Source organism: Monodon monoceros, unplaced genomic scaffold, assembly GCF_005190385.1.
Source record: "Monodon monoceros isolate NGI ecotype Baffin Bay Population unplaced genomic scaffold, NGI_Narwhal_1 Super_Scaffold_2, whole genome shotgun sequence".
Classification (NCBI taxonomy): Eukaryota; Metazoa; Chordata; class Mammalia; order Artiodactyla; family Monodontidae; genus Monodon; species Monodon monoceros.
The window spans coordinates 92,582,857-92,594,521 of NW_021703776.1; the positions used below are offsets into that span (position 1 = coordinate 92,582,857).

The 11,665-nt window shown below is 41.4% G+C and overlaps 1 protein-coding gene across 6 annotated transcripts in view; it reads left to right on the forward strand.

The window, feature by feature from the left end:
- Positions 1-11,342, forward strand: part of AGK (acylglycerol kinase) — an 86,381-nt gene extending 75,039 nt beyond the window's left edge. For 4 of the 6 annotated variants that reach the window (XM_029233100.1, XM_029233103.1, XM_029233099.1 and 1 more), the window contains 3 exons: positions 6,161-6,231; positions 8,200-8,284; positions 9,686-9,888. In XM_029233100.1, coding sequence (XP_029088933.1) covers positions 6,161-6,231; positions 8,200-8,284; positions 9,686-9,823 — 294 coding nt within the window. In that variant the 3' untranslated portion in view covers positions 9,824-9,888. Of the gene's footprint in view, positions 1-6,160; positions 6,232-8,199; positions 8,285-9,685 lie in introns of all 6 variants that reach the window. The other 2 variants (XM_029233102.1, XM_029233105.1) reach the window with 2 other exon arrangements.
- Positions 11,343-11,665: the final 323 nt, after the last annotated feature.

Below are 11,665 nucleotides of genomic sequence, written 5' to 3' on the forward strand. Positions count from 1 at the left end.
CTTTAAGGAATAAGCAATGAGAAGAAACAGCGAGTGAAGTGCCTAAAAGCTTAAGGGGCTCTGATCGAGTATCTGTCGCCAAGCCTTCTGCCTGAGAGAACTGAGGGCAAAAGGCCTTTAGAGATGGAGTTAGCCTAATCCCATTCGTCACAGGAATAAAAATTTGTGGAACTTTTACTTGAGTAAATATCCATTATTTTTGTGACTATATTAAATATGTAGATTTAGGCCTCTAGGAGAGAAAACCATATATACATCTACATTCATATAGATGTATATATGTATACACACAAACATCTCTATTTTACATATTGAGTCCAATCTGTTGACATGCACTGACCAGTATGGTAGCCACTAGTCACAGGTAGCTGCTTAAACTTAAATTAATACAAATAAAATTTAAAACTCATTACTTGTGCCACATGACGAGCGCTCAATAGCCATACGTGGCTAGTAGCTACCATATTGAAAGGCGTAAATATAAAACATTTCCATAGTGCAAAAAGGTCTCCTGGAGAGTACTGATACAGATAATGTGCTAAAAATTTTTTGAAATAAAGCAGAGGTTAGCAAACTGGTCTGCCACCTGTTTTACTATAGACTGCAAGCTGAGAATTGATTTTATGTTTTTAAATGGTTAGAAAAGTCAAAAGAAGGATTATATTTTGTGATAGGTAAAAGTATACGAAATTCAAGTTTCAACATCCACAAGTAAAGTTTTATTGGAACACAGCCATATTCATCCATGTCCATGTTGTCTGTGGCCACTCTTATGGGGCAGTGGCAGAGCTGAGTTGTTGTGACAGAGACTGAATGGCCCCAAAGCTTAAAACATTTACTGTCTGGCCATTCACAGTAAGGGTTTACTGACCCCTGGTCTAGAGAAAACTTTAGTAGTTTATGTTAATGAGAATGCCAGTAGGAAAGCTATCCTTAACCATGGACTAATATTATGTTCAGCTTTTATGTGAATCAAAGTAGTATGTTCACAACTAACCTGGTCAGTCTGAAAACTGGCACATGGAGTTGAACATATGAATGTAGTAAGATGAATGAGGGGGACAAGTGTAGTGAGAAGCTTGATTCCAATATTAATATTCAGAGTATTGGATTGCTTTTTAATTATAAAGGTAATGCATGTCCATTGTATAACATTTGGATCACACAGCTCTTTTCACCTTCTGAATTGATTCTGGTTGGATTAAAAGGTTAAATGTAAGAAAATAAAACTATTAAAAACACTAGAGGGCTTCCCTGGTGGCGCAGTGGTTGAGAGCCCGCCTGCCGATGCAGGGGACACGGGTTCGTGCCCCCGTCCGGGAAGATCCCACATGCCGCGGAACGGCTGGGCCCGTGAGCCATGGCCGCTGAGCCTGTGCGTCTGGAGCCTGTGCTCCGCAACGGGAGAGGCCACAACAGTGAGAGGCCCGCGTACCGCATTAAAAAACAAAACAAAAAACACTAGAGTGAAATCTTAAGTGATTATCAATATAAACTTGGGAGGACAAGGCCTTTCCAAGACTGGCATCTAACCAAAAATCATATTGATGCATTTACTTCTAATAAAAAAGAAACTATAAACAAAAATTTTAATGACACTCATTTTTAGATTTCCTTTAAAGTTTAGCAACCTTTAAAAAAATTTGTTTTAATGACAAATTGGGGAAAATATTAGGATGTGATATACCAGGAGTTAATAGCTTTCCTTTATACTTAACTGTTAGGATAATCAATAAGAAGTGGGCAAAGGACTAATATAAACAACAGGCAGGTGGCATAATTAGAAATTCACAAAGGAAATAAACATGAAAAAAATCGCTTATATTTACTACATGATAAGCACTGTCCTAAGGATTTTACACAGTGTCAGCTCATGTCATCCTCATAACTTCTCTATCAGGTAGATATAACTTCTCTCTGAATTTCATAGGTAAAGAAACAGAAAAAGTGCTCAGTATCAAAGAAATACAAATTAAAATATTAAATATTGAATTGCCATAGATTAAAAAGCCTGCTAGTGTTCACTGTCGGTGTGGACAGGGAAACGGGCTGTCAGGTCTTCCTGAGGGAAAGAGAAATCGGAACACTTTTTCTCCAAGGCATTTTGGCAGTATATATGAAGCAACTGAAATGTAAGCGTACCCTTGGCCCTATTAAGCATATTTCTAGAAATTTATCCTTCAGAAATAATCAGATGATACATGATGTAGAGAGTCTGAAAATGTTGGTGAAAGTGAATGTATTAAGGTTCAAAAAATACTCTGTTAAAAAGAGGAATCTTAAAAAGAAAGATAAGATTTCTAATTATACGTTTCCTTTATACTCAGTCTCTGATGATATGTACTTCCAGTGTTTTGTTCATGTTCTTTAACCTTGTTCTTCGCACTGATGACTGAATGCCAATGAATGGATTGAGTTCAGTGAGTATGTATGTGATTGTGGCTCGAGATTAGCCTCATTCAGAGTGCCGAGAGCTTTTTATCTTTGTGACAGTTATAAAAATATATGATCCTGTGCTGCTTATCACCAGCAGCAGCAGCACATTCATTTGTTTTTCTATCCTCTTTGTAAAAATAAAAGCAAATGCAATAAAATATTCAAAGACAGTGAAGCTGCCGTGTAATAGCTCAAAATGTTCATTTATCATTAAAAAAAAAAGTCCATTCAGAGTCTGAAAGAGGCCTGAGGGGTGTGGAATGCTTGAAAATTAGGATCTCTTGTAGAGCTATGTTCACTGTATTTATAATAGCAAAATATGTGAAACAAACTAATCAGGCCACTGATGAGAAATACATTTTGGTACATATATTTTAAATGTTCTCTATTTATTGACATGGGAAGATGTTCATTGTATCTTGTTAAATGAAAAACCAGGTTAACGTGATTTGCAGCAAATGAGTTCATATTTACTTAAAAAAGAGGTACTCCCACCTATAATTGAGTTTTGTGAATGATGGAGGTAAGGCTCCAGTTTTATATTCTTTCTATATAGAAAGCCAGTTGTCCAAGCACCATTTATTGAAATGTCCTTCCCCCCCCACCCCACTGATCTGCGGTAAACCTCTGTCATACGTCAAGTATCTGTATACATGGAGATGTTTCTAGTCTATTCTTTTGCTCTATTTTTCTATATTTGTACTAATACTATGTTTCTCTTAATTATTATAGTTTTATAGTAAGTCCTTCTATGTTTTTCTTCTTAAAGAGTCTCTTGGCTGTTCTTGGCTCTCCGACTTCTATAAATCCTTTAGAATGTTTATTAAGTTCCACATAAAAATCTGTTATAATATTGCTCAGCATTACATTGAACCTGTAGATCAATTTGCGGAGAAATGACATTTCTACAATATTGACTCTTCTATTGTATGCATATGGCGTATCTTCATTTATTTAGGTTTTTAATGTCTTTCAATGAAGTTTTATAGTTTTCTCTATAAGGTTTTGTCTTGCTGGGTAGATTCCTAGTTATCGTAATTTTTGATGCTGTTGTAAACAGGATCTCTTGTTATTTTTTTAACTATCTGATTTAGTCGATGGACATGAAATGATTTTTTATATTGATGCGCAGCAGCAACCTAACAATTATTACGTTAAGTTTACGGATTCCTTTAGGTTTTCTATAGATTCAGTCATATCAACTACAAACAGTGCAGTTGATATGATTTTTTCCTTTCAAATACTTAACCTTCTTCTTTTGTCTTATCGCATAGGCTAGGGCCTCAGTACAGTGTTGAACAGAAGCAGTGATGGCAGGTGTCCCTGTCTCATTCCTGACTGAGAGAGAAAGGCTTCACTGCTTCATTCTTGAGTTTGATGGGGTTTTTTGTAGATACCCTTTATCAGATTAAGGAAGTCCCCTTCCACTCCTATCCTAGTTTGCTCAGAGTTTTTATCATGAGTGGATCTTTAATTTTATCAAGTACCTTTCCAGCCACTACTGAGATAAGGCTTTTTCTCGCTGAACCTGTCATTGTAGCATAACACATTGATTTTCGCACTTGCACTCTTAACAAAAGTCAAATCCTTGACTTGCATGTGTATCTACTTATCCCCTTCCATGTCTAAGATACATTTCAGTCTTGGCATGTCCAAAACTGAGCTGCTGGTCTTCCCTTCCACCCCCGAAACCTGCCTTCTCCTCCGTCTTCCTGCAGCGCAGTCGATTGTTAATTCCACCCTTTTCATTGTTCAGGCCAAACATCTGGCTCCTCCTTCTCGTGGCATCAAATCTCAGAGGAAGTCCTGGCGGCTTCACCTTCTAAATATTGCCAGCGCGTCTCAGTGTCCGCTGCCAGCTGATCCAAGGCACCATCGTCTTTCAGCCCGATTATTATAATATGTTCCTAAGGGGTCTCCCCGCCCTTTCCCCTTTTCTTCTCCTTTAAACACAGTAGCCAGAGACCCTAATTTAAAAAAAGCCAAATCATATTTCTCTGCTTAGAACCTTCCAGTGGCTCCGCACTTCACTCAGCCTAACGGCCAACTTCCTCGTGGGGGTGCACAAGGCCCTACTGCTGCAGTGCCTGAACCCTCTGATTCCATCTCCTCTCATCCCCTTTTCTCACTCTGCTCCAGCCATACTGGCCTCCTCGCTGTTCTTTCCCACGTCAGGCCTGCTCCCACCTAAGGCCCCTGCCCTGGCAGTGCCCTTTGTGGGGCCTGCGCTTCCCTAGACCGGTGGTTCTCAAAGTGTGGGCCTTGGGTCAGCAGCAGTAGCATCGCTTGGGACCTTGTTAGAAATGAAGATTCTTGGGGCTCACTCTAGATCTACTGAACCATAAGCTCTGACCTGTGTTTTAACAGGCCCTCCAGGTGACGTTTGTTAGAGTTTGCCCTGGATTTCCACAATGCCCTCACCTCCTTCAGGTGTCTGCTTAGAGGTTACCTTGTCAGTGAGGCCTACCTGGACCCCTCTTTAAAAACGCCACCAATCGTGCTTGCTTCGGTAGCACATATACTGAAAATGCCACCAATACCACCTTTTGTCTCATTTTTATAATATACTGTAATACTTCTAATATACTCTATAATTCGCCGTTTATGCTAATATACATACACAGTCCACAATTTACTATTTTTATACAGATATACTCTAACATACTTCTAATATACATGAAGTTTATTATTTTATTATGGCTGTGTTTTGTTTATCCCTTCCACTCTCTCTGGTAGAATGTAAGTTCTTTGTAGGCAGAAATTGTTTTTTTCATTCATTGACACAACCCTAGCACTTAGAAGAGTTCATGGTACATAGGTGACAATAAGTCATTTAACAAAAGGTGACCCTGGAGCAGAGCTATCCCTCTATGTTTTGTAATTCCTAGTTGAGACGTAAAGTTGTGCTTTGATAGTGCCCTTTAATCTTAGGCACAGGCTGTCAGCTCTGAGAGGTCTGGGGGTGATCCTGGGGCTACAGATTTTGAAGCTGTCCAAAAATAAACAAACCTCTATTTGAAGCAGACACAGAAGTGTTGGGATTGATCTACAGAGGGCCAGGTTTATACTGCTAGCCACCAACTGGTGGTAAATTGTGGGGAGTGGCACAGGAACCAAGTCTGTTTTTATAGCCACTTCCTTGTAGCTCAATTCTTCCAGAACATTCTGTGGTTGGGAATGTAGAGTTTTAAAAACATTGCCATGGCATAAAAGGATTGCTGCTCTTCAACTCTGGTCACATACCAAGTTTGCATGTAGAGCATTTTAAAAAAACACAGATACTTGGGGGCTCTCCACATCAAGAAGCTGATCCAGCCAGTGTGGCATGATGATGACGTACAGTGAGGGTGGAGACTTGCTGGGAGAGAGGGGCTGAAAGCTTGGCCTGCCAGGGAGGGGATCCTGGAGACTATAACAGCTATGATTATTAGTGAGTGACAGAACTTGACAACCCTCCAAGCCTGAGTGTTTACCTAGCTTATGTATGTAGTAAAAAAACAAGCAAGCAATAGAGATGAATTTTATGGTATGTAAATACCACTTCAATAAAGGTCTTAATGTAAAAAGAAAAAGGACTGAGGATATATTCAGGATAAAGTCATTGAAAGTAAAGTCCCCTCTGTAATACACAGCTCCAACCGCGACCCTCTAAGGCTAAAGGAGGGCAACAGGCTGCATGAGCCAAAATTTAGAGCATTAATTTTCGTTTTCCTAACCTTTTTAGAGCAAAGAAGACTTTATGAACATCTGCATGGAGCCCAACACGGTCAGCAAAGGAGACTTCGTAACTATAGGGTAAGTGGACTGGGGTCTGTAGGCTGTGAGGCTTTAAGTACTTTGTGTCCTCAGACTTTACCAATCTGAGTGCCCATGCACTCCAAGACAGAGATCCAACCGAGGACTTGTCTGGTTTGGGAACCAGAGCATCCTTTTTTCATTTGAGTTGGCATGTGTAGTGTACCTCTCCTACTTTGGCCTCCCCCATTCATTTCGGGAAGATCAGAGTATGGGAGCCGTCTTTGTCTTTCGACTGAAATGACAGGATTCAGTGTAGTGTGGTATCATGCCCAGAATTTTGGCTTCAGGGTCAGAACTACTGGGTACAAATCTTGATTTTGCCACTCACTGGCCTTATGACTTGGACAAATCCTTTACCTTCTCTGAATCCTTTTCCCTGTGTATAGAATGGTGTGGTATAATCACCTCTATCAGGATTGTTTTTGAGTCTCATACAAGGGACTGTGTGGGAAAACTCTTTTTCAGTGTGAAGCACTTCACAGCATCCGTTACCATTCATGTCAGCCCACCTTGCCCTCTTCCCAGGGCATTGATGGAAAGGTGTTGAGTACCTTGGACATTTTCCAGGCTTTTTTCCCTTTTCCACTACAAAATACCCTTCCAGGTCCTGTCTGATTTATTAAGCCCTACCTCTGCCAGAATTTTATTGGTTAAGGATGCTCTCAACCCTCTGCCAGCCTTCAAAGCATCCGAGGAGGCTGTGTGTTACCATGCCAACTGGGAATCGTCTCAGCTTTTTATGAGCTCTGTCTCAGAGCTCCCTCTGGTGCCCATCTAAGGATTAGACATTTCTGCTGCAGCAGCCGCGTCTCCATGGCTACTTCATTCTCTGCACCAGCACCGGCAGTACAATGTCTTTCATCAGTGTGTGTTATTCTTGCCTTTGGTACCAATTCTTCAGTTGCTGAATAGCTGCTTCTGCAGCCTTTGATTTACTTAACTGTAGTATAAGGAAGAAGGGAAAAGTCTTTCTTCTCCTAGGAAGGGTCCACAAGCCACACAGTGTCTTAATTGAAAGTCTGGCCAGTGGGACCAGCTATATTTGAATCTCCTTCATAATACTGACATCCAAAAATAGGAAGAAAAACCGGTGATACTGCTTAAATTAGACGAAGTCATTATGTTCTGCCTTGTTGCTGTCACCTGCAGCAGCAGAAATAACATGGTTTCCTTTTGGTCTCTACAGGAAGTGAAATCAAGTAATGTCCGTTTCCTCTGGGTATCTGATAAGAACACTGTAAAGCTGCTTTAGAAAATGGATGAAGTTTCATAGATGAAAGAATTACTCTTGTTAATTAATGATAAAGAATGGACTGAGATTAGCTTTTACCCCTTTTCCACTGACCCTAACTGGCGGTACATACACGAGGGGGAGTGTGTGTGTGTGCCTGCGTGCGTGTGCGTGCGCGTGTGGACAGGCTGATAATTCTACTCTAAAGCCATGTAGTCAAAGTAAAGATGCGCTATGCTAAGTAGACTGTTTATATCAATATGGAGAATCATTCAAGAACTACTCAGTCTGGTTGTTCATATAAATAACCAGTTTAAATTAGAATAAAAAATTTTCTCCTTTAAGTAATAGACTCACAAGAAGTACCAAGTATCAAAAGTTTAGTACTTTTTTCTAAAGAATTTCATTTCATTCCAATTTTTAAATTTGAGTTTTTTAAATAGCCCAGGAATTAGGTGTACATGGATCTATTTAAAAATAAAAAAGAATTCAGAGAAAAATCAGTCTTAACTTCAAGCACAGTTCTCTGCAGTAAATAAACCTCAAACTAGAACGTATCTCAACACTCAGCAAGAATCGCTGGGGGAAAAATTATTCACAGAACCCCATGGTTCAAGAGATTATGAGTCCATCTATTTCATATCATCAAAAGACAGGCAGAACCTGCTATGTTCTTGCAGTTGAACGCAGCTGCCAGCACTGGTTTCCAAGCTTGCTTTTTCCTGTACCAACAGAAGTAAAAAGGTGAGAGACCCCAAGGTGCGTGCTGACGGCACCGAGTGTCTTCAGGCCAGCCGCTGCACTTTGCTTCTTCCTGAGGTGAGCGGGGGTGAGCTGTCCCAGAGCTTGTGGTTCTTTCCCGGTCTGTCTTCCCTCCTGTTTTCTTCCCCCTCCTTCCTATAAACAGGCCCTTTTTTAGGTACCTTATACGTGCTGAGCACTGTGCCAGGCTCTGGGCTCCATTAAGGGAGACCTGAAAAGATGACGGAAGCCCCTTCTGAGTCACAGGTTTAGAGTTGACTCCTGAAGACTTCCGGTGTTGTCAAGCCAAGGTTCTGTACAGTGATCCTTAGGTCTCCCAAGCTTTCATTTTTCTGAATGTAAATTATGCAGATAGCTACTATACCCACAAGGTTCTCCAGTTAGCAAATGTTAATAGTGGATTATGGCTTCACTTTTTTTTTTTTTTATTTATTTTTGGCTGCGTTGGGTCTTTGTTGCTGTGCGCGGGCTTTCTCTAGTTGCTGTGAGCGGGGGCTACTCTTCGTTGTGGTGCAGTGGCTTCTCTTGTTGTGGAGCATGGGCTCTAGGCGCAGGGGCTTCAGTAGTTGTGGCACGTGGGCTCAGTAGTTGTGGCTCGTGGGTTCTAGAGCGCAGGCTCAGTAGCGGTGGCACACGGTCTTAGTTGCTCTGTGGGATCTTCCCAGACCAGGGCTTGAACCCGTCCCCTGCATTGGCAGGCAGATTCTTAACCACTGCGCCACCACGGAAGCCCTAGCTTCACATTTTTAAAAAAGGATCTGGAAGCAGTTTTCAGGATGGCAGTAGATTTTTCTGTACTGGGAAATACCAAGCTTAGTAGAATAACCTGTAAGTGGAAAAAACTTACTACAGGTGGCCTCTGAAGACTTGTGGCTATTAAACTAAGGTGTTCAAAAAGGCAGGTGTCCCCACAGTGGCTGGCACCATAGTTTCAACACAGCAAATGTTGAATTAAATGCATGAGTTACAGAAGGGTTTTATAGAATCTGTAATATTAATGTTGCTATACCTTAGGTATAAAGCTAAGCGAGTCCTAAAGAACCATGAGAATCATCAAGTGGCTGTAATGCCTTTCCTCAGAGATTGGCTGTTTCTCGCTTTTCATTTGAGAAAGATTAGGGCTGAGGACATACACGTATGTTCTATGACTTCCTTAAAGACGTGACAGGACCCTGTCTTACAGTAAGCATTTGAAAATGATACCCTTGTTTCACAAATCCCAGCATACTCTGGGAGGAGATAGAGGCCACTGAAACCTTTTTCATGGTGGTAGAATAGGGCTATTTCCAGAACCAGCCCCGTGCCTGACACAGGCACCGAAATACTCTTTTCAAAGAACATTAGACCAGAGCCTCAGAGAGGAGGACCTTTTCCCTAGCAACCTGCTCCGGTGCTCTAGTGATGACGAATTCCAGCCAGCGTGGGCGTGAGCTGCTGTGAATATTCTCTTCTCCACAGGGAACAGGGGGCTCCTTCAGCATCGACAGCGAGGAATACGAGGCGATGCCCGTGCAGGTGAAACTGCTCCCCAGGAAACTACAGTTCTTCTGTGACCCTCGGAAGAGGGAGCAGCTGCTGCAAAGCACGGCCCAGTGAGTGGGCTGCAAGGGGGTGCCCGAGACTGCGCTTCAGGCTACCCGGGGACCAAAAGGGGACCAAGGCCTCCCCGTCCCTGCAGCGCTGTCAGAGGATCCCAAGGGCCTGTTCATGGCAAGTACCCTCCACCCTCCTCTCTAGTGCTTCCCAGCTTTGCAGCCGGCTTCCCAGCAGCGCATGCTTTGACTCTGCTGTGACAGCCCGTCCCTTCTACATACTGCTTTTCCTCAGGCTAGTTCCAGGAAATCCCCACCCTCAATGGATGGAGAAGGGCTAGAGCTTGTTAGCTCCCTGGTGGGAAGCAGGGTCCTGGGCTGAGTGGCTCGTCCTCTCCTGGTGGGCTCTGTGGCTGCCCTGGGAAGTCTAGGGAAGCGCCTGCCTGCTGCGGCCTCGTCCCGTTCCCCAGGCTCCTCCATGGGTGCTGCTACTTTGCGAGCTCCAATTCTTAGCGTCTTTCGGTTCTCTCCTTAATCAAAAACATACCTGAGGTGTTTCCCTCTTCAGCCATGGCTGAAATACTGTAAAGTACGTTTTTTCCCCCGAAGTCGTGCTTCTTAAATGTTGGTTTGCATGAGAACCACCTGGGGTGCATGTTGAAAACTGACTCACTTGGGGCCCAACCCAAATCTAGTAACTCAGTCTGGGGCTGGAGCCCAGGAATCTGCATTTTTTAAAAGGTGTCCACCTTCCCCAGGTGGTTCTACTACAAGAGGTGTCCCCCAAACTGAACAGGACACAGTCTTGTAAAGCAGCGGTCCACACACTACCCTGCTGAGGTACTTCCTAAAAGTATTTACTTCCTAAAAGTATTTTGAAAAATCACGTATCCCCTCAGTTTTAAGTTGACAGCTAAAATTTTTCATGGAAGTTAGTTGCCAAAGTATGTACTTTCTGGTGTCATGTAAATATTGATATTTTAAAATAAAACTGTTACATCACTGTCTTCAACATATTCAGTGTAATTGAAATACATAACAATTTAACAGTCATCCTCCATTTACAAAAATAAGTTTTTTGTCATTGAAAATGTCGATTATCCTTGTATGGTTATCTCCAAACCACTTTCAGCAAATGCTATCATAATGTAATGTTTTTATGCTTGAAATTTTCTTTCCATCGGACCTATCTTCTTGCCACCAAAAAATGTAAGTGGAAGTAACTTTCTTTTAGTTCTTCAAGTGTTAACTCAGTACAGAATAAATGTTATAAATTATTGAAATACAATTGATGAATATTATAAATTTTTGATAATTAAAAAATCAACATTTTATTAGAATGCTCTTTATCCTAGAGTTCATTTATCAAAAAGCAGTTTTTCTGTGTTGTTTATTCAAGTTTTTTTAAAATTTTCGTATTGGAGGTTAGCTTCAGGTGTACAGCAAAGTGATTCAGTTATACGTATACATGTATCTATGTTTTTTCAGATTCTTTTCCCATTAGTTTATTACAGAGTACTGAGTAGAGCTCCCTGTGCTATACAAGCAGGTCCTTGTTGGTTATCTATTTTAAATATAGCAGTGTGTACATGTCAATCCCAAACTCCCAATCTTTCCCCGTCTTTCCCCCTAGTAACCATAAGTTCCTTCTCTAAGTCTGTCTCTGTTTTGTAAATAAGTTCATTTGTATCATTTTTTTTTTGGATTCTGCATATAAGCGCTATCACATGATATGTCTTTCTCTGACTTATATCATTTAGTATGATAATCTCCAGGTCCACCCATGTTTCTGCAAGTGGCATTATTTCATTCATTCCATTGTACATATGCACCACATCTTCTTTATCCATTCCTCTGTCGATGGACATTTAGGTTGCTTCCGTGTCTTGGCTATTGTAAACAGCAC